Consider the following 26,055-nt stretch of genomic DNA (forward strand, 5'->3'; position numbering starts at 1 on the left):
AGTAGGGTTCGAGTTTCCAATAGTTTCATGGAAAACTACGTATTGCTGAGGGAGTGTTTGCGATGACAAAATCCGAGGAAGAGGGTGTCTGGGTGTGTGGATGACTGGGTGTAAGTGTTTTATCCGGTGTATGGGTGGCCGGATGGCTGGGTGTACGGAGCACAGACGTCCGTATTGGGTGTCTGGGTGGTTATCGCCATGTCCCTACAAGATATCAGCTACAGAAGAGCACCTTTCCACGTCAATCGTGAAGTACACCTTCCATTCCCTGAGCTCACAATCAATCGCTGCATTTGTAGCTGGAGCTGTGCATGTAGACAAGACAAGACTGTTTATACCCGTGTTGAGACTCTGTCTCTGGAGTGTAGTTGCACGATAAACGTCCGATATCTTGGCCGATTCTATTCATTATTGTGAGATGTATTGTTTTATCGAGTTAAAGTTATCTCTCCGTGATCTACTTAGCGTAAATGGAAGGACTTTTTAGGGTAGATAAATTGTCCCTTCTACAAATTCTCGGAAATATTCTGTCGCTGACGGATGTAAAAGGTTTCAAGCACTCCGGGTGCAAATGGAGAGAATGGGCTGATGTGGGATCCATAAGATCAATTGCAAGTGGTACCATTTGGTGCAAGCGACTTCATTCCTGCTAGATCAATAGTTGATCTAAATTCTTGGAAAATCCTGTTGATTCTGACGCTGTCATCGTGTCACGTGTATGTGATCACTTTGTCATATATCTGACGCTAGATAGACAGAGGTTCCGACAAAGACACGGCTCTCACTGTGGTGAGTTCAAATTCATGGCTCTTACTTCAGCAAATAGAAGGTCCTCAAACTACCCAGACTACTTTCATTTACCAATGCAAAGCGACGCCCGATTTCCAAACAAAAAACTAGCAGACACGACGTCTCCGGTGTAAACCTCTTGCTCAATCTTAACCGGGAGTACAGACAGCTTCGAGGCCCTCAGACGTACATGTGTCACATTGCACGTCTGTGACATCGACACCCGAACATCAAGGGCTCATAAACGCCTTGTCTGATCGGTGTGTTAGTGCTACACTATTAAGCGCGCGATTTCGCCGCAGCGAACAGCTAGGCTCACCGAGTGATTTCTTGAATATACAATGCTAAAATATCATCGTCCCCCTTTTACGCATACCGTGAAGTCGTCAAATGACTTGTATTCAACTTCAACCTCCCAAAGGTTTCAGTTCTTAGCCTTCTCGTACACCGTCATCATTCGAAATAACACCCATTTGCAATAAATCTGATCATATACTCCTCCACATGGCCAGTGCCTTCAAATTCGTCCTCTAATGGGCCATCACCATTTTCCTCCATACCAGGATTTTTCTCTTGAAAGTCTTCATTGTCCATTTCAACTTCCTTTAACGCAGAATTTGCTGCTTTGACATCATCTGCATCTTCTGCTTGCGCCAACAGCTTCTCCAGCTTCCGAGGATCTTTTGAGGCTGCGTCATCGATCAGCAATGGCTTATCGCTGACTGGAATTTCATTACCCTCGGCACCAACGAGGTCTTTTACTGACAACTTTGTAAAATAGTCCGTGGTGAAGTCACCACGTTGAATCACAACGTTGTCCAGATGTCTCTTTTGATTAGCCTTTTTCAAAATGTTACTCTCAATCGTGTGTTCACTCACAAATCGGTAAATGTGAACATCTCGCGTTTGTCCTATCCGATGGCACCTGTCCTGGCATTGCTTGTCCATTGCTGGATTCCAGTCAGAATCGTAAAAGATCACTGTGTCCGCACCCGTAAGATTGATACCAAGACCACCAGATCTACTGGATAAAATGAAGGCAGTAACCCTATTGTCATTGTTGAATCGCTCAGTCAACAGCTGTCGATCTTCAATTTTGGTGGCACCATCCAATCGCATGTAGAGGTAGCCATGGTAGTTTAAAAACTGCTCGAGAATATCCAAAACTTTAGTCATCTGCGTAAAAATAAGCGCTCGGTGGCCATTATCCTTCAGGTCGCGTAATAACGTGGCTAACTTTTGTAGTTTACCACAGTCATACTGAAGCAATGATTTGTCGGGGAAGGCAATAGCCAGCTTGGTCTGCAAATGATGTAACGGGTTACCGGTATGTCTCAAATTATACCTCAAAAGCTGCCTTTCACTTGACGGAATTATACTTTCCTCATTGAGGCCCAATGCCAAGTTTCTAGTGTCAAGAGTCACAGCGTTGGGAGTTATCACTGCAAACTTGTCGATAGTAGCCTTGTTCATGGTGATTCTGGTCTGCAAGGGCATGAACAACTCCGCCGTGGCATCTTCGGTATGTGCCTTGGATATATTTAGCAACTTTACCAAGTTGCTGCCGTAAACCGGTTTCCGTGCACATCTCAATTTATTGATGTACTGCAGGTAGTGCAACCTGCTAATCATGTCCCCATTTTTCTTCGCAGCAAAACTTTGGTAGAACAGATTGATATCTTGAAAATTGAAGGCAGATTCTTCTGCATCAATTTTGGACTGCTCCTCCCACTTCGCTCTGAGCTTGGTCACCTCTTCTGAGAATTGCTCGATGCATTGGCTCCGCTCGATACTTTCGGCATGGTGAGTCGATAAATACTCGTTGGAGGAGAAATCCAGGTTCAGTGTGTTGAAGTCTATAAGTTCTGAGTTATTGGCTCTTAGCCTTTTTATCATAAAGTCGTTTACGCCCGTAAAATCATGGGAAACGCTCTTATCAATGCAAAGTGAGGTTAAAATAGGTCTTACTTCGAAAAGATCAGGATGATTGCAAACCTTTCTCAATTGCATTAAACAATTAATGATTGACATGAAATTTCCACTTGCAAGCGTTTCCTTCGTCTGGGCCCTCGACATAAAATCATCGTATAGATATCTCTGTCTCTTAGACAAACGACAATACACGACATGCTCATGTTTAGCAGGCATTTGTTTCTCGACATCTGCCTTTAATCTCCTTAAAAGGTAAGGGCGCAGCACTTGATGCAACTTGTCCACCGTTTTCCTTGTTTCGGTGTCCTGTTGATAACCGTCACCTGTCTGAATAATTTTATCGACAGGTCGTCCGAACCACTGTTGGAAGGCTTCTAAATCAGCAAACCCTTGAATACCTCCATTTTTCCCTACTGCTGTTTGTGGCATCAAAAAATAAAGTAAAGACCATAGCTCTGCTAAGTTGTTTTGAAGCGGCGTACCAGTCAGCAGCAATCTTCTTTCGGTGTTGAAATTCAAAAGCGCTTGCCAACGTGTTGATCTGAAGTTCTTGATGTTGTGGGCTTCATCCAATATCATATATTGCCACTTCTTACGTTTGAAAGAATGCTGGTCATGAACCACAAGCTGATATGAAGTGATGCAGATATGAAATGCGTCTGGTCTATTCCACCCTTTCCTCTTTTCTTTACGTTGTTGAGGCGAGCCATAGTAAGTAAGCACCTTGAAACCCGGTGCAAATCTCTTAAGTTCCATCTCCCAATTGAGTAACACGGAAGTTGGTACAACAATCAAATGGGGGCCCCAGTTTTGCTTCTCACATGCTAAATAAGCCAACAGCGAGATAGTTTGAATGGTCTTGCCCAGGCCCATTTCGTCTGCAAGAATTCCATTTGTATTGTTATTATAAAGACTGGCAAGCCAGTTGAGACCTTGCTTTTGATAAATTCGCAATTCTCCCCGGAGTAAAGACGGAAGCGGAACATCAACCACTGTTATAGGGTCTTCTTGGATTTCCTTCGCTGGTCCAGTCTGCACGCCGTTACTGGCATCTACCTTTGGCTCGGATGCAACGTCCGTTTTTTCTTGAGGTGCAGTATCAATCTCCTCATCGCTACTATGCTCAGTCTCGCTAGCACTTGGCGATTCGTAGTCAGACTCACCTTCAGACTGGCCCTCTTCGATATCCTGGAAGAGAGACGATAAACCATCGGGCTTTTGTTCATGGCCGTTCATTTCTTCGTCGCTGGCTTCATTACTTTCATTACCTTCAGCCGATGAAGCCGAATCAGAATCTAATTCCGAGCTGCTACTCGTGCTATCATCAAGCACTTCGTTATTTTGATCCTCATCGTCTTCTCTCAACTTCAGCTTCTCCATCTCTGTTAGTTGTGGCGTCGTCTGCAAATCTGGAGTAGTTTCAGTTGTTGAAAGCTCATTATTGGGTTCGGAATCTGCATCTGACTTTTCGTGGTGACCATCAAGATCAGCGTACTTGCTTTGAAGCTGCTCAACAGAAAGTCCGGCGTCATCTTCATCGTCAACGGATAAGTTATCTTCAGAAGAAGAACTGAATGAGTCACTGCCATTATCGCTGTTACTGTGTTCCACGTCGCTATTGCTTGCTGAGGTTTTGAGCTCCTTATCGTTCTCGTCGTTACTGAATTGTTTCAACTGGGCCCCTAAAAGTTGTGTGCTTTGTTCAAGCATTTTGCTGAGATGCTCTTTACCCTGTATCTTTCTAAGCTGATCCTCTTCATCCTTTTTCAAGACTCTATATGCCTTTTCAGCGACAAGCCATCTTTTCTTCACCGCCTGCACTGCTGTACGTGCAAGGGTTTTCAGCCTTTTTTCTTCTTCTCTTTGCTGACGCTCCTCAGCACCGGCAACATGTCTGAAATGCTGTTCGACCATGAGCGTGATTTTTCTGATATTTGCAGCGCGAGCTTTCTTGATTTCCTGAAAACGTCTGGTCATAAAGATTCCGTGATTGATCAAATGGTCTGAGAAGGTATACTGCTGTTGTTCTTTGTAGAGAAAGGTGATGGCCTCCGGTCGATGAGCTTGTACACCGGATGCATCCTTGAGAGTAATAGCCTGTAAAGAGTCTGTCTCATAATCATACTGAAGAACTCCACTTTCAAGACCCTTCCGAATCTTGGCGAACAAGGTTTTCTGATCATCGATAAACTTGTTGTAGTCTTCTACCGACATATCCTCGTCAAGAGATCGATAAGAGTTCAGAAACGCACGTAAACTTTTATATTCGGGCTTAAAAACATGCAATGGGTTTGTTACCGTCTGTTTTGGCGGATGGACGTCAATCCGAACGTGTAGGCGTTTCTTATACTTTTTCTTCGTTTCTCGCTCGTCTTCGGAGGACGAGGTTGTGTAATAGGAGCTATTGTAAGCTAGATCATGAATGGCTGTGGAAGAAGGCCTATCGTGCGATAATTGAGGTACAGTGACGAAAGCCACGTTTTCTTCCTGCTTGACGGGTACAATGCTGGATGATTCCGTTGTGCGTTCCGGCTTAGGTTCCAGTTTTGTTCTTTTAGCAGCAGGAGCAGCTTCCTTCTTGACTATAGTCTTTCGTTTATACGGTTTGTTGTCCAGTTTGCATTCTAACTCTTTGTATCTTTCTTCAACCAAAAACTCCACATTTGAACCCGAACTGCTTTTTTCAGCTGCCACCTGTGGCTCACTTCTAGTGTGTCTTCTTCGTATCCTTCTTGAGTCCTTGGCATCTTCTATGTTTTTGGTTTCTGCCCTTGGAAAAGTCATGCCGCTGGATTTGACGAAGTGGTCAAAGCTATCTGACGAGTTTCTGAAGCAAGGATCAAATTCGACCAGCGAAGTGTACTCCTTCAGATGATAGAGCTCATTAATCAGTAAGTCATAGTTGAACTTCAGCTCTGCAACTACTTCCTCATTCCCTTCAATTTTAGACATGGTAGTTGTGGTGGTGGCTACTTAGTTTCCCGTTGATTTTTTAGAGTTGAAAACAAAACAAAAATTGGTGATTTTTTGGCATTTACGACCGCCCAAATTCAATTAAACTTATATCAAAATGTTCCTTAACTTTAGTACAATTGGATTCTGAAGTTTCCACGTCCGTATCAGTAAGTTCTATGCCACTTTTGTGTCGATTTGCTTGTTGTATTTAGTCTGTGAGGGATCGAAATTAAAGGTGGCGACTTCTCTGGGGCTCAGAAAATTTTATCCCAGTGCGAATGATATAGAGGTCGTACAAAGGTATGCGAGGATGTGACACTATAATCGAACTAAACAAAGACAAGAAAGAACCAGTGTATGGGTGAGAGAAGAAAGACACTAGTGTGTAGATGTGCCAAGTTTCAATGCGTTGTCGTCATTAGATGGGTCTGAATTTTGGTCTTTTGGTGCTGCTATAGATTGATCTTTCACTATAGTGTAGGATAACATTGGCATTTTGGTAATTGTATGATTAACTAGTGTTTCCAGAATGGTTTAATTGTCGGTGAGGTCTATGAACGAAATCAAGGAAACATTAGTTCAGTTTTGCTTGCTCTGTCCATAATGGTGATCATGATGATTTTATATTGTTAATGAGTGACTAAAACATTTGGATAGGGAAAGCGTCAGAATTAAGCAGGGATGATGAAAACATAAAGGAAAGAAAAACTTAGCGGGGAAGTGGCTCAAAATCTGGTCCAAAAATGCATCATTCGTTAGTTGCAAAGACAAGCGTAGTGTATATGGCAAAATTTATTCAACACATGGGAAGATCTGTCACCTTGCTCGCCGTTTGAAACAAGCAATCCAATAATCGAAAGTACATAGTCACGGCTGTAGAAAAAAGCTCTTGCTTGCGTATTCGACACATTCGCTTGAAAATACCGTCTGACAGGTCTGAAGATCGGAGTTACAATGTTAGTGAAGTCAGCTGAGTTATGCATTGGTACTTGAATTTTAGGTGTAACACTTCTTCTAAATTACATCCGCGATAGTTTAGTGGCTAGAATTCGGGCTTGTCGCGCCCGGGACCGGGGTTCAATTCCCCGTCGCGGAGATTTTTTGGCAGTTGTTCATCCATCACCTCAAGAGAAATTCAGAGAAATCGTCGATCCAACACTCTCCAAGACTGAGAACTCTGAACTAACGCGAACATAGAACGGAATTTTATTATAATTACTTAAAAAAAAGAACAAACATTCAATACAATACCAATCAATGGTTTAAAAGTCAAAAAGATGGGTAACATCATGTTTCTGTACTGTCGGTTGCGAATTTCCGGCAAATGTCCGACAATAAATCGCTTAGTGTGTGAAAGTGAGATTGCGGACTCGTTCAGTCTATTAAGGGGTGTTCAATTTTGATCCACGATAATCTGGTAAAAGAAAAATAAATGCGATTATGCCATGGCCAATTGATAGCCCAAAACGTCTCGCGCGCAATTCAGGCAAAAATGTAGCCGTTACTTCCCTTTTCCAGTCTGCTAATGGTCTCAGATTTACCCTTGACGTAAATGTCATTTCCTTGGACCAAAAACTGTGGGTTCGAGGAAATTTCATAAGGCAATAAATCATTTGACGGACGAACATCTTGGGAATTTGCTGAATTCACTGATTGAGGGTTGAAGTGAGCTGGGGAGTAACTGAAAGCGCTGCTAGCCGCGGGTGACTCGGTTGGTTCGCCATAATAACTTAGACTGCTCAAACCGCCGAGAAGCGATGTCGAGGAAGGTGCATTTGCCTCAGCGACAGAATTAACTGAAGACAAAGAGAACGGCATATAGCTGCCGTTGAGAGAGTCCCACGTACTTGAATAACCGTAGGCAGTAGGCATTGCCGGTTGGCCCTCATATGGGTAATTAGAGGATACCGAAGGCAACTGCTGACTGGGTTGAGACGAAGAAAAGGCCTGTTGCATCAGCACAGCTTGTTTAGCACTGCGCCCCCAAGAAAGCCGAATTCTCGAATTACTAATGGGGAAACCTTGCATTCTGGAAATTGCGGTTTCGGCAGAAAGCCGGTCTACGTATTGCACGAAACCGCATCCTTTACCAACGGGAATCTTAACGTATACGATCGAACCAAACGGTTGGAAATAAGCGCGCAGCTCCTCCTCCGTCACCAAAGCAGACAGCCCACCAATGAAAACCGTTGTATTGTGTGGGTCGGTGTACTGGGTAACTGCAGGTTGTTGCTGAACGGGGTAAATGAATTGAGACTGAGCAGTTGCTGATTGCTGGTTCCCTGAGGACGCCGACTGAAATTGATGTGAGTAGCTTTGTTGCACCTGCTGTTGCGGTGGTACGTGCTGGGTTTGCTGAATCTGAGGTTGTAAAAATTTGTTTTTGTTCTTGGAGGTAGTGCTGACACGAATTGCTCTTCCGTTTAAGAAAGTGCCTTGCATTTCCATAAGCGCTCTTTGCTGCTCAGACTCCTGGCCAAATTTTACGAAACCGTAGCCCTTGGACACGCCTGTCATCTGATCAAATACAATTTTCGCATTGAGCGTCGACGCATACCTGGAAATGAAAAGTTCAAAAAGCTGTGCTTCTGCCACGTTGGGGGCGAGATCTCCGACAAATATGGAGTGTTCAGCGCCAGGAGTTGTTGCGAAAGTAGCCCAGTTCAGTTTGAGTACCTTGTTTCCCGTGTTTGGGATGAGTAAACCATCCTTCTGCAGCGCATGGGATGCGTTGGAATGAGACGCGAATTCTACAAAACAGTAACCCGAACTATTGCCAAAGGACCCAAAGTTTCTGATCATTTTAACCTGAACATTGGGCTCCCCCAAGGAGGCCCAAATTTTGCGGATTGCGTTTTCGTCCCAACTGGGATCCAAGTCGCCCATATACAACGAATTGGGCCTGGATGAAGAAGAAGAAGAGGACATCTGCTCTTGCGGATGCTGCGTGTGTTGAGCAGGAACTCGCCTTGGGTAATCCTTTTTGAAATTATTATTATAGTTCAGGGACCCTGAAGAAGAATTGAATGACATTTGAGCCTGCAAATGTTGGTAAAGAACAAAAAAGAGAAATGAACCTAGTCAAAAAGGGCAGTACAAAGACCAAACGTGTAAAGCAGGAAAAAATAAAGGGCAGACTTCACTTTAAAAGTGAGAAACGATCTCTTAGTATAGTAGCACCAGTGATGCAAAGCCAAGCCCAATCAGAAATCAAGAAAACTCTAAGAAACGGATGAAAACACCAAAAAAAGAGAGGAAAACGGGGGAAAAAGGTACCAACAAAACGAGCGACTCAACGTTTCTTCCAGTACTCTATTTAAAAGTTCACAACAGTAGTAGACCCAACTCAACCTTGATCTTGGTATTTGAAACACACCCAATTGTCAAAACTGTTGTTTTTCTTTTTGGACAAGCGATTAATCCCAGAGTATATATGGCTGGTATTTTAGCAGAACGTGCCGTGGGTACAATTGCTCGAAAAACAACCTTGCCAATACTAAGTGAGATCCTTTAGAAGCCTGTTATGAGACAATCCAAGCCTTCTAGTCCTCGCTGTGTCCAGAACTCTTGAGAAGTAGGTTGAATTGAGTTAAGTTCAAGAATTAAATGTGTGTGTGTGTGCGTGCATGTTGTTTATTTGTTTATCAGGGGCTCTTTAACGAATCCCTTTGAACGGAATAGATGTTTAATTATAATTTTTGAAAAGATTAAGGTCACATGACCCATATATAGCGGTTTAGTTACTGAATTGAAAGAACAAAAGGATGCGTGTTTATACAGCGCTATTTATCGTCAAATATATGGATTTAACCGCGAACGATCTTTTGGTTTCATTGCGGATTTTTCAGAGATGATTTTGTTTCACCACGGGCAATGTCGTCGCGACATAATAGTACAAAGTGATCAGATTCAACGCTTCAGTGTACTTTCCTCTATTTGCACCTGTACTCCCAGGTTCGTCTTGTAATAGGTGGATCTCCGCCTGTGCGTTATCCGCTATCATAATTTCCAACACGCATTAATAATTCCCACCCCTGACGTCGCTTCTTCCGGTCTAGGGCGACATCTTTAAATTTTAATGACACTTTATATTACGATAAAACGGTCCTTTCATGCTCCTTGCTGAGCTTCTTGCAGCTGCTTTATGCCCTCAAGAGTGTCCTTCAGAACGCTAGCAGCCCTACCGCATTCGCCTCCGCCGACGATAATGCCAGATGCGTTAAGCACCATGGGATCGTAGAAATATGCCAGAAGCACCTCGCGTCGAGCAGCGAAATCTTGAAGAGTGACGTTCAAAACCTCCTCTAATTTCGAACCGCTGCCCGTTTGGTTCTTCTTAAGCTCCCGCACAAACAGCTTCAAATGTTGAAAAGGTTGAGGGGCAGCGGGTATGAGGTACTTGCCGTATGCAGAATGGGCAGCAACACCCTCGTGACCATCATCGGAAGTTTGTTCTATGCACCCGCACTTGACGAACTCGAGCAAAGTCTCGATGTTGGATTGCTGCGCTTTTTTGGCCTTTGCGCTGTTCATGCTGACCACGCTTGACGTTTTGACACCTATGCTTACACTTTTTTTGGCGTTTTTGGAAGTCTCTACAGACCATCCAAGAACGCCAAACAGTCCCTTTAGTAATTTGGCCCATGAATTTCGGACCAGCTCATCTCCACAGTAGCGCAAAACGCATCTCAAAAATTTGCCCGAGTCTCGTTGGATTGCCGGTACTATATGCGTCATGCTGCTGTTTATGAATAACACAAGCGCTCTGCTGTGTAAACGAAGTACATTTTGGTCATGCTGGCCCAACTCCTCGAAAAGTTCTAGCAATGCAGCTCTAACCTGGGCATCCTCATCGCATATCATCGGAAGGCAACTGTTTAGCATTGGAGTAATACATTTGGTGCGAATAACTTTGGGAATTAAAGTCTTGAAATGTACCAACGTTTCTTTCCTGGTAATTGCACTGTGATGTTTGCACAGCGACAAACGTTTGATAACGTCATTCTCGAGTTTTCCAGCGGCTGCTGCACCATTCTCGTTACCTCCTGCAGTTTTCAGTCTCGTCTGGTTCGGCAGTGATATCATACGTGCAGAAAACGATGTGTCTGTCACATTGCTGGCCTGCTGTCTGGGCTTGCCAACCTTTAGTTTCTTCTTTTGGAAATCTTGTTGTTTGAGTGTCTTTTTTTTTGCCATTTTTTAGATTTTGGAGTAAAATCAGCGATCGATGCTTCGCAGGAGCTATTCAACTACGTACTGGGCGCTTCAAATGTGTTTTTCAACGCCGTTGCATTCACATTTCTTGAAGATTTCGATCTGCGATGAGCTGAAATTTTTCATTAATTAGTGAATGAGCCAGTAGCTCTCAAGACGCCAACGTCACGTTAATCGTGGGATGAAGGTCTAAAGTGAAGAAGAGCACCTTCACGATGGAGATGAGTTGATGCCGGAATATAATTATTAGGTTCAAGAACCGACTGAAATTTGAAGTTTCGGTTCTCAAAATTCTCCAATGCGTTGAAGCCATAATTTAAAATATTAGGACGCATCGAACCTGGCATCAAAAAGCTCACATTTTCATGCTTGAACACGGAGAGAAGCTGAACGCCAAAGACTTCCAGTGTAGGAAAAAAAATCACCAATTAGCCGTAGTCATTGAAGTGATGGTGGACCATTTTATTAGCAACTCAGTATTTCTTATTAGAGTCCTTTAATAACGATAAAAAATTATGCGGCACAACCGGACTGCTTTGACCACAACGGTTTGTGATTTTTAGTGCGCTTTTTTGTGAGAGTAGAAGATAGCTCTCAAAAGGTATTTCGCTTCTTTTTGAGATTTTCGAAGTTGATTGGCACCGTTGTTGAAACTAAGTCACACAGCCGAGCACTATTCCGATTTGAAAAATGGCTTAGAGTTAAACCATCCTTAATTCAGCCTCAATGAACTTCATATAACCACACTTATCGAATGCGGGTGTTGATACTCAATCTGTCGTTGGAGCGCGTCAGAATAGTACACAGTGACAAAATTAGATTTTGAAATATATGGTTAGAACCTGGCTGTTCAGCACAGTCATCTTGAGTTTGACGTTCGACTTTGCCGACATAGCCCACTTTTAGCTCTTACTATACCCCGTTATGAGTACCCGAGCATTAAGAAGGCTTCAAAAAAACAGCTTAGAGCAAAGTTTGGCGAATTTAGGCCCAAACGAACCTGAAAACCAAGCTCGCGATGATGACCAGCAGCAAAATGTCAAATCGGTCAACATGTTTGCCCTGATGGGAGACGACAATGATGAGGATGAAGAATCAGAGATTGAGCATGCAAGCTCAAATGAAGAGCAGCAAGAATCTGAGCCTGTTGTGATGAATAAACCGGCTACTTTAAAAATTGCAACAAAGTCGCAAAAGAAGAAGAACAAGAAGCAGAAAAACAAGAAGGTCGAAAAGACCAGATCCGGTACACCGGAGAACGATAGCATTACTTCTCCTGGTGATAGTGACGAAGACTTAGACCGCATTCTAGAGCAATATCGAAAAAAGGATTCTGAACGTGAGAAAAACTTGAGCGGCCTAAAGGTTGAGCATTCTGATGATTCTGAGGGTTATGATACCGCTAACGAAAACGAAGACGACGACAATGAAAGTTGCCAGAATATAAATACTACCATGGATCCTGGCTTTACCAAATTTACTGCATTCTCAGAGTTGGAAAGTATTTTCGGGCTAATAGAAATGAAAAAACTGAATCCAGACAACGAATACAGGTTGCTATTTGGTGACCTATCACCCGATTCGTTGGCTGATGTCGATTCTATGACGTCTACTCATGTTTCTCCACAAGTGATGAAACAAATCGACAAACTACGGCGCATGGTGAAAAATTGGGGCGGAAGAGATCGCAAAACCGTTCCCAACGGTTCCACAACCAGACGTCTTGCTTTCACCAAAATAAGAGATGATTGGATCCCCACCACTCGCGGAGATTTTGCAGTTACACAACTAGCTCTTCACGAGGTGAAAGAGTGGTTTTTATGGCAACGGCCTCAGGACTGGGCTGAGGAAATTGATAGCTCGGTAAACAAGCTGTTGAAAGCAGGCGTGTGCTTTTATAAGTTTGACCCTGTCAACGTGGAAGCCACTCGGAAGGCCATGACCGAGTTTTACATGAGCGTTGTATTGCATCCGGACCACGAAGCGCTGATAGGACTCATATCATCCAAATTTCCGTACCATGTCCCAGCTCTTCTACAAGTAGCCCTTATTTTGGTAAGACAGGGCGATAAGACAAACGGTAATGGGCTTGTTGAGAGGGCCCTATTCGTTTTTGATCGCGCTCTGAGGTCACATATTGTCTTTAATGGGACTTCATGTCAATTACCGTACATTTACTTTTTCAACCGGCAATTCTACTTTGCTATTTTCCGGTACATACAGATCCTTTCCCAGAGAGGGGCAAGTGGCACTGCTGCAGAATGGTGCAAAGTACTTTGGTCTCTTTCCCCGGTAGAAGATCCTCTTGGTTGCAGGTACTTCATGGATCATTATTTGCTGATGAACAAAGACTACGAGTTCATGGTAAAACTCTCAAAGTCACCTTTGATTAATAATTACAACGATTGGTACACACTCGGGATGGGTCTCGGATTTGTACTTTCCTATTTGAAACTTGGACTCAAAGATGCCGCAAGGTCAGAATTAAGGAAAGTATATGCCCATCATCCATGGGCTTTACACAGTATCTTCGAAACGGAAGGTTTAGGAAGCGAGTCGACCCCAATGGGATTAGAAATTCCATTGCCAAGACCAGGATTAACGATCGAGCTGAAAGCTTATTTAATCAGGATGAAAGCAGTTTGGGGCGGGGCAGAGCTCAATTTCTTGCGAGATGAATTATTAACTATTTTTGGAGACCATAAATCTGGTATTTTGTCCTTGGTTCCTGAGAGCCTTTGGAGTCCGCAGCCACCCTTTTTCATACAGTCGATACCGGTAAATTTATTGCGCTTTGCCGTCTTATCTCAAGAATCATCGCTCATGGCATGTATTCCCGAAGATATATGGTCAGAAAGAGATGTGTACGAGTTTGATGTCCTGCCTCCACAGCCACATGATAGAAAGACAGAAGATGTTATAGAAACTATCAACAGTTTTGTCAGTGATGACGATCTAGCTATGACGAGGCTGGAAATGATGCAAGACGAAAGTTTGCTGAATCAAATGACCCAAATGTCACTTGAACAATTTCTTCAGGAGAATCCCAATGCCGGCGCTGATGAATAAAACGAATAGATATTATGATACATACAAACACTAACAAAATGCCCACGGCCGTGTTTTCACACAGATGCTAATGTCATAAACTCCCAATTGTATAATTTCAACCCATGCCATACGTCATTTGTAAATTGTCTTGCGATCCTCAACTTTTCTCGAAAGTGTATCCTTCAAATCGTTAGCAGGATAATCGTCTTTGATACTGGGTGCAGGAGATGAAATGCGTATATTAGTTACGTCTTGAACGGCGTCACTCTTGCCATGATTGTGGTTGTAGACCATAGCAGAGCGTGATACTGGGGTCGGCTTTTTGACGCGTGTCCTTTGTATCGGCGTTCTTGCGGAACCCTTATGGACCATATTAGGCCGATTGAAATATGCTTTGGACGCAGAATGCGGATGCTGCATTGCATGTGGTGGGACCTGAGGTGCCGAGGTTGCCTGAATGGATGGAAATCCTCTCAAGTACCCATGCACGTTGTTCCAACGTTGAAAATTCGGAGAGGATTGATAGTATGGATTGATGGGGTGGCTCTTTGGTTGACCAATGGGAACTTGTTTGTTACCATATGCCGCAGCGCCCACAAAAGGAGTCGTAGGGGCTACAGGTGTCAGTCGATACGCTGGAGTGTACGGCTTGGCGGGCGGACAATAAGCACCAGCGGGATATGAATCGTAAAGAGCAGCGTTGTCCGATAGATAGTCCTCCATGGCGTAACTTCTACTCATTACAGGATCAAGAGTACCTTGCTGTTGGAATTCGATGGGAGGGTATGCATATCTGTTTGGATAAACAGATCCCATGTGAAAGCTATTATGATAGGTCCGGCCATCTGTTCCTTGTCTATGACTAGAAGAAAACTGTTTCGAATTTCGTTCCGAGTCGCGGGGGTAACCTACGAATTCCTGAGCATCTTTGTCTTGCTCGAATTCGGGCGAGAGCCTCTCATTACCGCGCTCTTCATGCTCCTTAACATATGATGCATAGTATTCGCCATTCGTAATAAATTGGGAACGTGTGGCGGATAATGGCGGAGGTGGCACCTGGAATACGAGTCTTGCCGCTGAAGTAACCGGCGGCGGTGCAAATGTGACTTCCTCTGGAAAATGTGAGTTTTCATAGAAGCCTGCAGAAACCGGCGGAATAGCAGACAAAGGTATGTGCCCTGCGTCAAAATCGTTTTCGTAATAAAAGTTCGCGGCGCCAGATTTCAGAGTTTCATCTGGATATTCGACCTCGACTGGGAAATAGTCTAGAGGAAAATCATCCTGTTCACCATTTTCCTTGGTGAAGCGGATGGGTTGCGAAATGGGGTTCAAATCCAGCTCATCAGGCGAGGCTTGTGGAACGCTCAATGTTGGGTGTTGGGCTGCGAATTTCGATTCCATGGTGTCCGATGCAAGCTCAACATCCAAACCGACATTCTCATCTTTGACGTTAGCAGGACTTTCCTCGAGAGGTTCCGTGGTTTTGGTATCTGTTAGGTTGTAAGTGCCCGTTGTATGCGTAGAGGGCAAGGTAGAATCTACCGTGGATGCTTTGGAATTTCTAGTGCGCTTTACCTGCATATGCTGTACCAATTGGTCGTACAATGAGAGACCCAAACGATCGTCGTAGGTGAAGGAAAGAGCAGGCTCGCTAATAGCACGAGTGGTCGAGGTTTGGCTTGCACTTTGTCTCTTCATATCCCTTTCCAAAGCATCAGCAAATAGTTTATCGTGCGGTACGCTGAACCAGAAGAAAACCTTCTGCTTTTTTTGGGTCTTAAGACACATATTTTTGAACAGAAACGACAGAAACTCCGATTTTGGAGTCTCTAGAGTAGCATCCACTCCACATTTAAGATGTCGCAGGTCTGAAAAAATGCCTTCTTCGAATTTCTTGCGGTCCAAAACCTCTCTCCCAAATTTTTGCATGCGGTACACACAGCACTTGACGATATCGGTGCCGGTAATATAGTACAGGTTATTCCAGAAAACGCACGACACAAAACCCTGGTCGTTGTTCAGATAGTATCTACGAATAATTTGATTTTCTTGCCAATTGGCAGGGGCTGTTGCTAGGAAAAACTTGACATCTTCGATCAGTCGAAGAGACTCTTCCACTTCTTCTGAATCAAATTGGCTTCTTTGTCCATCTCTGTCGGTCGTGATGACTTCCTCTTTTTCATGTTTTATGCTTCCCGGCATCTCATCGATCAATTTCTAGATAAAGACAGAGAATGCACCAGATGTCGAGCAGGAAGGCAACGAAAGAAATGAAATTTCGAGGCAAAGACCTCCCGCTTCTGAAGTGTCCCACAAACAATTACAACCAAGCTAAAGCTCTTTCCGTCACTTGCTTTTTTTTTTTTTTTGACGGTCCAGGCTCGAGATCGATCACCACTATTTTAGATCTGACCAGAAGTAAAATCGACTTAAGAAATAAAGAAAGGGCCAAAAAATCAATTACAACTGGATGATCACAAGTCTTTGGGTTCCCTCTGGTGATTCGATTTCTGGCTTTTCCAGCAATGATCCCTAATTATGATGTAGAGTCTGTTCCAAGGCCGTTTAAAGCTGTCTTGTTCACTAACAGATTTTCCACTTCTTTAAGACACTTCCAGACTTTTATAAAACTTCCACAAGTGTTTCACAATCTCTAACCGTTTAAACCTGAAACAGTGGGGTCTTAAGTGGCCGTCAATGATCAAACCTCTTCGAATTGAGTGCTGCAAAGGGTTTAGAAAGTTTGAGGTTCTATCAGAATTCTGCAATTAGAGGTCCAGCGCACTTTGGACGAACGCAGTTATGGATAAAGGTGTCAGTGGTGAAACCGAACCCAAATAGGACAGCTCAGGAGACATAGTCGGGACATCTGGTTTGGGCAATGGAAATACTCTGTTCGGATTTTACTCAGTGTCTTGTTTTGCCCTTTAGTTTTCTTGAAAGGGTTTCGTGCAGCTCAAAAACCGAAATAAAACAAACTGGAGACAATTAACTCCGGATGGACTTTTGATGGCTCGACTTGGTGGTAGATTGCAACTATGTGTGCCGAATTTGTTTTACAAATACTGGGCAATGACTCTTTGCGTGTGGTCGATCAACACAGGAAGCTCTTGCCGTAGAGAACCGGTAATGGAAGTTTGGTGCGACGGTAAATTCAATAGACAGTAGACGTAGCTGGCAAGCTTGAGATCCAGAAACGAGGCTTCTGGGTTTTCCAAGAAATAGGGCGTTGTAGAAATTTTCAGCAGGTCCTGGAATTGCGTCAATGTCCTCAAACAAGTTTCGTCAATCGTGTTGAGTAGTTGTTCAAGGGTGTCAGAGGTCGCCGAAAAGCGCCATTGTGACGCCAATTCACGATGGCGTAGCGAAAAATCGTTTCTCCTGCTCAGATCACTGCGTTGACCTTGTGAAATCAACGTATTAGCGACGGACGACGTCGTCTGGCCACCGTAGGCATCCAAAAAGTCCTTTTTGGACAGCTTATACAACACCTTCGACATATAGCAGTCATAAACAACAGAGTCAAGCAGCAGGGCATACATGAGCTCATCTGCACTGCCGAAACGAGACATCAGAATCTCATTTATTCCTGCTGAGGATCGCACATGTCTTTTGGTATAGCCCTCCACCAAAATGGGCAGAAAACGTTCTGGTGAAGCCAATGGCGAAACTTCAAGCACTGAATGAGTAGGAACAGGTTTTGATCCAACAGTTTCTTGTGATTTGCCACTGCGGGGCAACTTTAGTCTATTCTTCTTGCACAGCGACAGTTGGGTAAACAAACACCACGGGTCTGTAGCCAGAAAACAGCCCGTAGACGGATCTTGCACAACTTTATAGACGCCTAGTTTGAAAGTGTCATTGACGGATTTCTTTACGGCCTCAGAGCCTTCAAATGCATAGTTTCTAGCGTCATATTCATATCTCAAGGCGTCGTCCCGTTTTTCAACAGGCCCGTAAGTTTGAAGTGGCAGTTTATTGAAAAAAGTCTTGACAGGAGCTGGTACCTGGAAAATATCGTACATATGAAGCTGTCTAAGTCTAACCCTTAGCGAATATAGCTGCTCAATTGAACTTGTTTCCCTGCGATGCTCTTCGCATTGTTCGCTAGAGGTCTAATTTTTCATAATAAACCATTTTACGAAAATGAACGCTGTCGCAGTAAAACACAGCTAACATTGAGCAAATGATGCGAACGTTGGAAGCACCGGAAGTCATCAATGAAATCCGACGCTATTTCTAGTATACTTGGATGTATAATGTGTGAAATTGTCGTGTTATTTCGCGCCTCTAAGATGGAATTCTGCTCTAAAAGTTGAATGTCAGTTAATTTCGACGTATCCAGCCATCCAACTTCTTTAGGTGACAGCCTTACATCAATATCCACATCAATCAGAATAGTAGCTTAAATGTTACGAACGAAAAAACTGACTCAATGCTATATGTGTGAGTTTGCTTAAATGTCTCTTCACCATTTGCTCGCTTGTTTTTCAACTCTTGCGACAGACTTGGCCCTGTATTGTACATGCTAATGTGTGTTTACGTCTACTAAAGAAAGTCATCCATCAGGTAAACTTATATACGAGCGCTTTGCATAGAGCTTTCAAAGGGTAGATTGGAGCTATGCTGCATGCAAACAAAAGATTAGATGCCTCTCCCTTAGTCAAGCCAGCAAGATATTTATCAACTTGGGCTGGTGAAAGGGAGGAAGCAGACTTGGATTCCGTCTTCGATAATACCTTGCGTATTTTAGCATCAACTAGCGCTCGTTGCTTTGAGGTGGCTGATGTCAGTCTCCAGGGCGCGTATTTTCGGAAACTTTTGACAGAGGCTGCAGGACCACTCTTCAGATCTTTTATGACATTATCAACCACAGCAGTGATGACACCCAGGTCGTCGGATTTCTTCACATTATGCGACTTAAAGCGCATACCCAGTTCTTGTCGAACGGTGTACGGAAGCTCCGTGTACAATTTCATTGCATAGGTTGAAGGAGCGTCATTCTTGCCCGTTTCCTTATAAATGCGAATGTGATGTCCCTGATCAAGTGGCATGGCCCATCCATCGCGCGCAAAGCGAACCCAAGGGTACGGTGAATCCTTCAAATATTTCATTTCTTTCCCAACTTCTGAACTGTAGGCTGACGCAACTCCATTCGATGCAAGGATCGTCTGCTTGTGGAAAGACTGAAAATCTTCGAATGTGGTGAGTGTAAGATCAAATGCGCTACAGCGCTCTAGCAGTTCTTTAAACTTCTGGTGGGCCAGCTGTTCGTTATCACGGTCCTTTTGCTGCTGAACTTTGACTTCTTCCTCGCGCAAAACCATATCTTCCTTCATTTGCTTCAGCTCTTGAATTGTTACCTCATCGAGGCGAACATCAGTTGTGTCTATTCCAGCAAGAGTTGGAAAAGACACAACACCGACATTCGAAGCATCAACAAAATCAACAATGTGACAGAAATCTTTAGAGTGGTGCAAACGCAGTCCACGTCCAATCATTTGCACCAAAAGTGATCGCGACCTCGTAGGCCGACATAGAAAAATGCTGTCAGCATTAGGCAAGTCTGTACCCTCCGTGAAAATCCCACAATTCATAAGAACTTCTATCTTGCCCAGCTTAAACTCTTCGACAATTGCATCCCGTTCTGACTGCCGTGTCTTGCCTGTGACGAATTGCGCATTAATGTTATGATTCTGGAAAAGCGCCTGCAAATCTCTTATATGCTTGATATCGCAACCGAAAAGAAGCGTGGATCTCAGATTGTGCTCTTCCTTTTTCTGCAGGTAAGTGTGGAGCACGACGTTGTTGATCTCGCGAGTGTTTACGACGCGGGATAATCCATCGATATTGAAGTCACCAGCGGTACTAGACACACCCGCGAGGTCGAGTCTCACGTCGACTGTTGTGAAACGACCTTCGCATAACCACTTGTCGTCAATCATTTCTATAATACCACGATGGTATACAATCTCGTCGATAACACTGGATAGAGCTTTACTATCCGCTCTTTCGAACGTTGCACTGAAGCCAATGACTGGAATTCGGGTTTTACTGGTATCTGCTCCAAAATGTTTGAGTACTTTGATGTAAGAATTCGCAGCCGCATGATGCGCTTCATCGATGACCAAAAGATCGATATCATTGGGGCTATAGTTGTCTAGTCTTCGTACCAGCGATTGAAGAGAGGCCACGATAACATTGGCCGATTCAATGTCACAATGTAAGCGTCCCATCTCAACTTGGACATTATACTGTGGAAAGAAAGTCTTGAGCACTTTACATGCTTGAAGGGCCAATTCTCGTCTATGAACCAGGATGAGAGTCCGATGTTGACCACGACCAGACAGAAGGCGTAGGCGATCGACCAGATTAGCAAATACGACCGTTTTTCCGCCTCCGGTGGCTAGTGACACACCGATACGTTTTTGGCCCTGGTTTATGGATTGAACACATTTTTCGATGCATTCCTCTTGGTATGGACGCAGGGAAATGAGCCTTTTGGCGCCAGCTGTTACGAGAAATGGAATACGAAGTGGAGAGGCATTCACAGCTCGTATCTTTGCGATCAAGACCATGTAAAGTGCGCTTTGAAGGTGGTCTGTGGTTAGTCAGTGGAAAATGGTTGGTAGACCGTGAAATATTTGGTCACATGAGTCGTAAATATCTCGAAGCGATTGACAAGAGAGTACACTGAGACCGCCATTTCGTGACCAATTGACTGAGTTAGTGATAATGGCAAGTTCTAGAACTCATTGCTGGTCAATCCTGAGTGAGAAGACCTGGCGTGAATGTGCTTCTTTTTGGCCTGATGAAAGGAAGAAACTTGTAAGGACAATAGACACCGTAAAACACCAAAACATTACTAGCATAGAGTATAGGACGATTTCGGACTACCCGAAAGTACCAACCTATTTCTTATACCATACTAACGTCACCGGCTATACAAAGTCACGTGACACAATGACAGATGTCAAGTAAGTATAAAATGATATGAGATAACGATTATTTGTCCAGGGCTACTACTTACACTGTGCCATTATTACAACAAATGTTACTCTCGAACGGAACCACACCGTCTCCATCTCTATCGACATTGCCAAAAATTCGACCATCACTCGTAGACGCCACCTCGGTTTTCTCGTGCGTTTTCCCAACCTCTCGTTCAACAAATGAAGTGAGTGCAGTATTACCCTCATGAAAAAGAGAACTCGATAAGGTCGATCTTCTACAACAAAAAATCAGCATATCGACACCAGTTATTAGTCTATAATGTTTAATCCCAACCAGTCGCAATCCAAATCAGTCGCAGTCCCAATCATCTCGCATTGACCCTATATACTTGATGCAGTTGCACTGTCGCTTTCAGAGAATTTCGTAGCTCAAAAAGATCTGCTTTAAACTAAGTAAATTGAAAGAACTACTACCAAACCTTCTCGTGAAAGCCTGTACCATCATCTCATTCCTTTATATAACGTATCTCTCAAACGATTTGACAGTAGTAAACTCAACTAGCAAGATTGTCACATCACACGAAACTGTTAAAGATTGTCGATGAGTATTTTGAACACCACAGTTAAATCGATAGCACTGAAGTGTTCGGCTTGCAAACTACAAAGCATATCATAAGAATACTTTTTGAGCGTAATACTTTAACAAACTGTTACGATTTTTTGTTAATCGTGGATCTGCCCTTTCCAACGATAACAAAATCGTCCAAGGAAGGTGAAATAGGCCTGCAATCTGTTGTGTGAAATTATAACCTATAAATATCTTACTGTGGAGACCAAAAACTCGGAAAACAGTAACAACAGCCAGTCCATATATTCAAGACACCACACTTGGATTATTATTGTTTTCGCGGGGAAAAAAAGTAGCTGAGAAGACTTGCTCAGCAGCGTATAAAACTCCTTGTTATTTGGAGAAGAATAACATAGAGCTGGCAGCACGAAAAATCATCGGCTGCATTTTTGCTGCTCTCCATAAGAATCTCGCCTTTTGACCATTGTGTGTGTGTGTTTTTTTTTTGGGTTCCGTTGGCGAAAAGTGAACTCGTTGTCACAAGAAAATGACGGAGGACTATGATATCTACAAGGAAGGTGGACTACTCCGCAGGCGATACAAGAAGCTTGACGACATCAGTGAGGGCTCTTACGGCTATGTCTCGCTTGCGAACGATACCCAGACCAAGAAACTAGTCGCAGTGAAGTACATTTTCAAGAGCGACAGCGGTGATTCCCAAAATAGCTCTAAGAAGGGCTCTATACGCTCTGAAAATAACGATCAGCACAATCAGTTACACAAGCATCAGAAATCGTTGATCTCGGAAAAAGTGCGTTCTCGTCTCTCTAAAAACCTCTGCTTTGAGGCTTTATACGAGGTGGACATTCACACTAAAGTAGGCAAACACGAAAACATCACCGAGCTGTTCGACTATTTCGACTCCTTCATTATAATGGAGTACTGCTCCGGAGGCGACCTTTACGAAGCTATCAGAGCGGATTTGGTTCCAAAGAAAACTAAATTGATTACTCACATTGCATCTCAACTTATGGAGGCTATTGAATTCGTACATCAAAAAGGTATTTACCATAGAGATGTCAAGCCTGAAAACATTCTGATCCAGGGGTCCGATTGGAACATCAAATTAACAGATTGGGGGCTGGCCACGACCGAGAAAACGTCATCCGATAGAAGTGTTGGTAGCGAACGGTACATGTCGCCAGAGCTTTTCGAAGATAATCTGGATCGTGATGAGGGATCCGAGCCATACGTTTGCAGCAAAGTTGACATATGGGCGATTGGAATAGTAATGCTCAACATCGTGTTCCATAAAAATCCTTTCAGTGTTGCCAATCAAACCGACAAGGCATTTTGCTATTTTGCGGCAAACAGAGAAGCTCTTTTCGACATTTTCTCCACAATGTCATTCGATTTCTTTCAAGTCTTAAGACATAGCTTAACGATAGATCCTTCGAACAGGAATCTGTCCAGCATGAAAAGAGAACTCGCACAGCTCGGTGAATACACCATAGATGACGATTACTACAATTCTTTGACAGACGACGGCTATTCACCTCCAAAGGTGAGCGAGTATAGCGCGACCCCAACTTCTACCTCTACTACTCCTGTTATTGTGGATTCTGTGTCGGAGACCAAGGTTCCTCAGATTCCTCAAATCTCTGTAGAAGAGATCACACCTGCTGCTTCTATCACGGAGAAACCTCGGGACAAAGATCCAATTCCCAAGTTCACTTTTAGAAAGCGCAGTCATCCTCAAAGAGACAGCGGCCATAAGAAAGCTAATCCAATCAAGATCGATGCATCAAATGTGGTCAAGAATGGTCGTAAACCTCTGGGAATCCCCACTCCAAATACCCACATTAACAATTTCTTCCAGGAATACCATGAAAAAGAGCAGGAAGAGTTCAATACTCGCGACTTTTTCACCCCACCAAGTGTGCACAACAGGTACATGGAGGGAATATTCAACACTAATGGAACTAAGAGTCGGGGACATAAGAATCATAGACCCAATTCCAATGGTCACCAAAAAAATACTCCAAAGGGCAATGTTGGCCAGTTATCGGCATTCCACAATCGGAGGGGATCTGCTTTATCCCAGAACTCACCATCGGGGAAATACATTCCGCCTCACTCGCGGCCCAACTCTTTCCACAATGGGTCTCCAAATATTCCAAACATAACAGGTGTGTTAGGTGGTGTTCACGACAGTCCAACTGTACTTACAAAGACGACGACATATCATGAACAGCATGCACATCCCATCGAGAATAATGAAAATGATCTTGATGATGTTCTCTTCACGTTGGAAGAAAATGATATGGACAGCTTCACGAACGATTTGGATGGGCTGCTAATCACCAACGATAACTTGAAGAAACCTCTTGGCACAATCGGATCTGCCGAGCCTTCCACAAGCAGCGGTGCGGCTGACTTTCCTGATTTGCTAAAATCACCTGTTTTGAGCGAAGCAGGTTTGAACGAAAGCCAGACCAATACTTTTTTCAAGGATGTTCGCCAGCACGCGTCTGCTTCTACTTCTCCATCTTTGAAACAAAAGCCTGGGCTTTATGTTCCTCCTCACCATAGGAAGAGTTCGAGTGGCGGAATGGCTGGTCATCAGCAGTTCTCACCCCACGGAGGGGAAACCACGATTTCTGTAGGAAGCAACTTAGTGAGCTACGGCAAAATGAATCCTAAGCGCAGAAGTTCTCAAGCTTTACAGGATGGGCAACCCACGTTACATGGCAAATCGTTCATGGCCCAGAATCACGGACGTGCTACCACCGAGGTCCAAAGTAGCGATATTTTTGCGGACTCAAATGCCATTGTTTTCGAAGATGACGAGGTCTCGTCTTCCCCGTTTGCATCTAACAACACTTTCCAGCCAGCCAGTTATAATTCTTTTAAGAATGTGAAGACTGAGAGAAAGTCCAGTTCGATACAAGACGAGTTAATCGGATCCTTAGAACAATACAAGAATAACTGGCTAATGCTTCAACAACAAGATTGAAATTCCGCACTCAAGATGCTTGCATTCACCAAGTAATGAAAATTGGTATCGATTCATTTTTTTTACTTCATTGTCTTCAATGTCGTATTCAACATACACATACATTATAGTCGAGTTAAATACTCACATAATTGCATTTTACGTCATTTCATTGCATCGCTTTCGTAAAACTGTGACCGGTCTTTCTTTGCTCGGCGCCCGCATATACATTTGCTCGGCGCCCGCATATACCCTCCCTATCTTCCATTGCCACATATGTTACGGGTTAAGAAGGATGGTTGTAGACACTGAGATTAACTTTCGTGAGTTGTACATCGTAATTATCGTAGGTTACACATTTTTCTGACCCTTTGTGCCCATTGCTAGTGCAAAAGCGGCAATAAGGAGACTGAACGGTACAGCTGCTGTCCACATGTTATTTCCTTTGGATTTGTCAAATGTCACAACACTTTTCTCTGATTTCATCAAATTCGCTTTGCCGACGGATGCTACTTTTGGACTTTCCGACGGGCTATTCTTCGATTTGTCTATCGCTAGATTGACAATATGCTCGGCATAATTGTCTTGTCCGTCAGTGCTCCCGTAAAAAGCACGGAAGTCGTTTTCTTGGTTGTGTGTATCTTTGACGATGTGCTTGACGCTTCCGAAAAAATCAGTGACCAGCACTTCGGATGGATCTCTTTTGTAAAGATCGGTTCTAACACCAACGTGGGAGTGTACTTTCTCGAAAGTATAAGAATCAAACAGATCCTGTAAAGACAACGAAGAATTCTTCGCAATGTTCTCCATAAAGTCAAGTGTGTAATAAGTGAATCTATCGATGACAGCAACGCCAACCTCAACGTCGGAATGATGCGAGTACGAGCTTTCGTCTAGTTTGCTGGATCCCACTGCTAGTACGTTCGGTGAGTAAAATTTCGAATACATGGTATTGGCCTGGCATGTGTCAATCATGAAGAAAATCTCATTGTACCGCTTCTTTTCGTGCATCTGCGCAAACGCATCTGCAATATCTTGCGATGCAATCTCCTCCGCGTCTTGGAATTTCAAAAAGTCGGCTCCACCATGTCCTGTCATGTAAATAAAAATGTTGGAATTCTCATCAGTCAGTAGACGTTTGGATTTGGGCTGTTCTTCACCCCAACGATCTGTCAACAGTCGAATGAAGTTTTCCACTGTCACTTCGTAGCCTTTGTAATCTACCTCAACCGATTCTCCGTAAAGATCAAGAGCTCGATCTTGGTTGTTGAACACGCTTCCAGGAAACAGGTTCCTGGAATTACATGCTACGTCGTCACTCAACATCAAAATAATCTGTGAATCTGGTATTCCCAGTCGTTTAACCGTCCTGTACATGCTGAGGACATTAGCCATGTGTCGATAATTGAACCAAAATCGAGATGTGCATACCAAAACGGCCCAATTATTGGTATGCGAGGGGTCTGCAGTAGCAAACTGTAGCGTAAAAAACGCCAGGAAAAGTGAAAGAAAGCTTACGAGTCTCATGAGCTTTGTCAGGGGACGTTTGGTCTGAGTCTTGTGTTGACAACCTAGACCTGTGACGATGTTCTTCCACC

The 26,055-nt window shown here is 43.6% G+C and overlaps 9 protein-coding genes and 1 non-coding gene across 10 annotated transcripts; 3 read left to right on the forward strand and 7 right to left on the reverse strand.

Annotated features, from left to right (window-relative positions):
* Positions 1-1,242: 1,242 nt before the first annotated feature.
* On the reverse strand, positions 1,243-5,673 carry SWR1 (LALA0S05e03620g1_1; the record flags this gene model as incomplete). The annotated part of the gene is made up of 1 exon (XM_022772229.1): positions 1,243-5,673. The coding sequence occupies one exon, from the start codon at positions 5,671-5,673 to the stop codon at positions 1,243-1,245; it is 4,431 nt and encodes a 1,476-aa protein (XP_022628574.1).
* Positions 5,674-6,700: 1,027 nt separating this feature from the next.
* Positions 6,701-6,772, forward strand: LALA0_S05e03642r. The gene has a single exon. It is a non-coding gene; the product is annotated as a tRNA-Asp (tRNA).
* Positions 6,773-7,158: 386 nt separating this feature from the next.
* Positions 7,159-8,709, reverse strand: NAM8 (LALA0S05e03664g1_1; the record flags this gene model as incomplete). Its single annotated transcript, XM_022772230.1, has 1 exon — positions 7,159-8,709. The coding sequence occupies one exon, from the start codon at positions 8,707-8,709 to the stop codon at positions 7,159-7,161; it is 1,551 nt and encodes a 516-aa protein (XP_022628575.1).
* Positions 8,710-9,786: 1,077 nt separating this feature from the next.
* Positions 9,787-10,872, reverse strand: IPI1 (LALA0S05e03686g1_1; the record flags this gene model as incomplete). Its single annotated transcript, XM_022772231.1, has 1 exon — positions 9,787-10,872. One exon carries the CDS (start codon positions 10,870-10,872, stop codon positions 9,787-9,789), a length of 1,086 nt encoding a protein of 361 aa, XP_022628576.1.
* A 942-nt stretch (positions 10,873-11,814) lies between these two features.
* On the forward strand, positions 11,815-13,959 carry RQC1 (LALA0S05e03708g1_1; the record flags this gene model as incomplete). Its single annotated transcript, XM_022772233.1, has 1 exon — positions 11,815-13,959. One exon carries the CDS (start codon positions 11,815-11,817, stop codon positions 13,957-13,959), a length of 2,145 nt encoding a protein of 714 aa, XP_022628577.1.
* Positions 13,960-14,073: 114 nt separating this feature from the next.
* STE12 (LALA0S05e03730g1_1) lies at positions 14,074-16,143 on the reverse strand (the record flags this gene model as incomplete). Its single annotated transcript, XM_022772234.1, has 1 exon — positions 14,074-16,143. One exon carries the CDS (start codon positions 16,141-16,143, stop codon positions 14,074-14,076), a length of 2,070 nt encoding a protein of 689 aa, XP_022628578.1.
* An 854-nt stretch (positions 16,144-16,997) lies between these two features.
* On the reverse strand, positions 16,998-17,966 carry SAM35 (LALA0S05e03752g1_1; the record flags this gene model as incomplete). The annotated part of the gene is made up of 1 exon (XM_022772235.1): positions 16,998-17,966. The coding sequence occupies one exon, from the start codon at positions 17,964-17,966 to the stop codon at positions 16,998-17,000; it is 969 nt and encodes a 322-aa protein (XP_022628579.1).
* Positions 17,967-18,506: 540 nt separating this feature from the next.
* IRC3 (LALA0S05e03774g1_1) lies at positions 18,507-20,519 on the reverse strand (the record flags this gene model as incomplete). Its single annotated transcript, XM_022772236.1, has 1 exon — positions 18,507-20,519. The coding sequence occupies one exon, from the start codon at positions 20,517-20,519 to the stop codon at positions 18,507-18,509; it is 2,013 nt and encodes a 670-aa protein (XP_022628580.1).
* A 1,490-nt stretch (positions 20,520-22,009) lies between these two features.
* KSP1 (LALA0S05e03796g1_1) lies at positions 22,010-24,478 on the forward strand (the record flags this gene model as incomplete). The annotated part of the gene is made up of 1 exon (XM_022772237.1): positions 22,010-24,478. One exon carries the CDS (start codon positions 22,010-22,012, stop codon positions 24,476-24,478), a length of 2,469 nt encoding a protein of 822 aa, XP_022628581.1.
* A 330-nt stretch (positions 24,479-24,808) lies between these two features.
* On the reverse strand, positions 24,809-25,984 carry GPI8 (LALA0S05e03818g1_1; the record flags this gene model as incomplete). The annotated part of the gene is made up of 1 exon (XM_022772238.1): positions 24,809-25,984. The coding sequence occupies one exon, from the start codon at positions 25,982-25,984 to the stop codon at positions 24,809-24,811; it is 1,176 nt and encodes a 391-aa protein (XP_022628582.1).
* Positions 25,985-26,055: the final 71 nt, after the last annotated feature.

Source organism: Lachancea lanzarotensis, scaffold LALA0S05 (assembly GCF_000938715.1).
Source record: "Lachancea lanzarotensis genome assembly LALA0, scaffold LALA0S05, whole genome shotgun sequence".
NCBI classification, from domain to species: Eukaryota; Fungi; Ascomycota; class Saccharomycetes; order Saccharomycetales; family Saccharomycetaceae; genus Lachancea; species Lachancea lanzarotensis.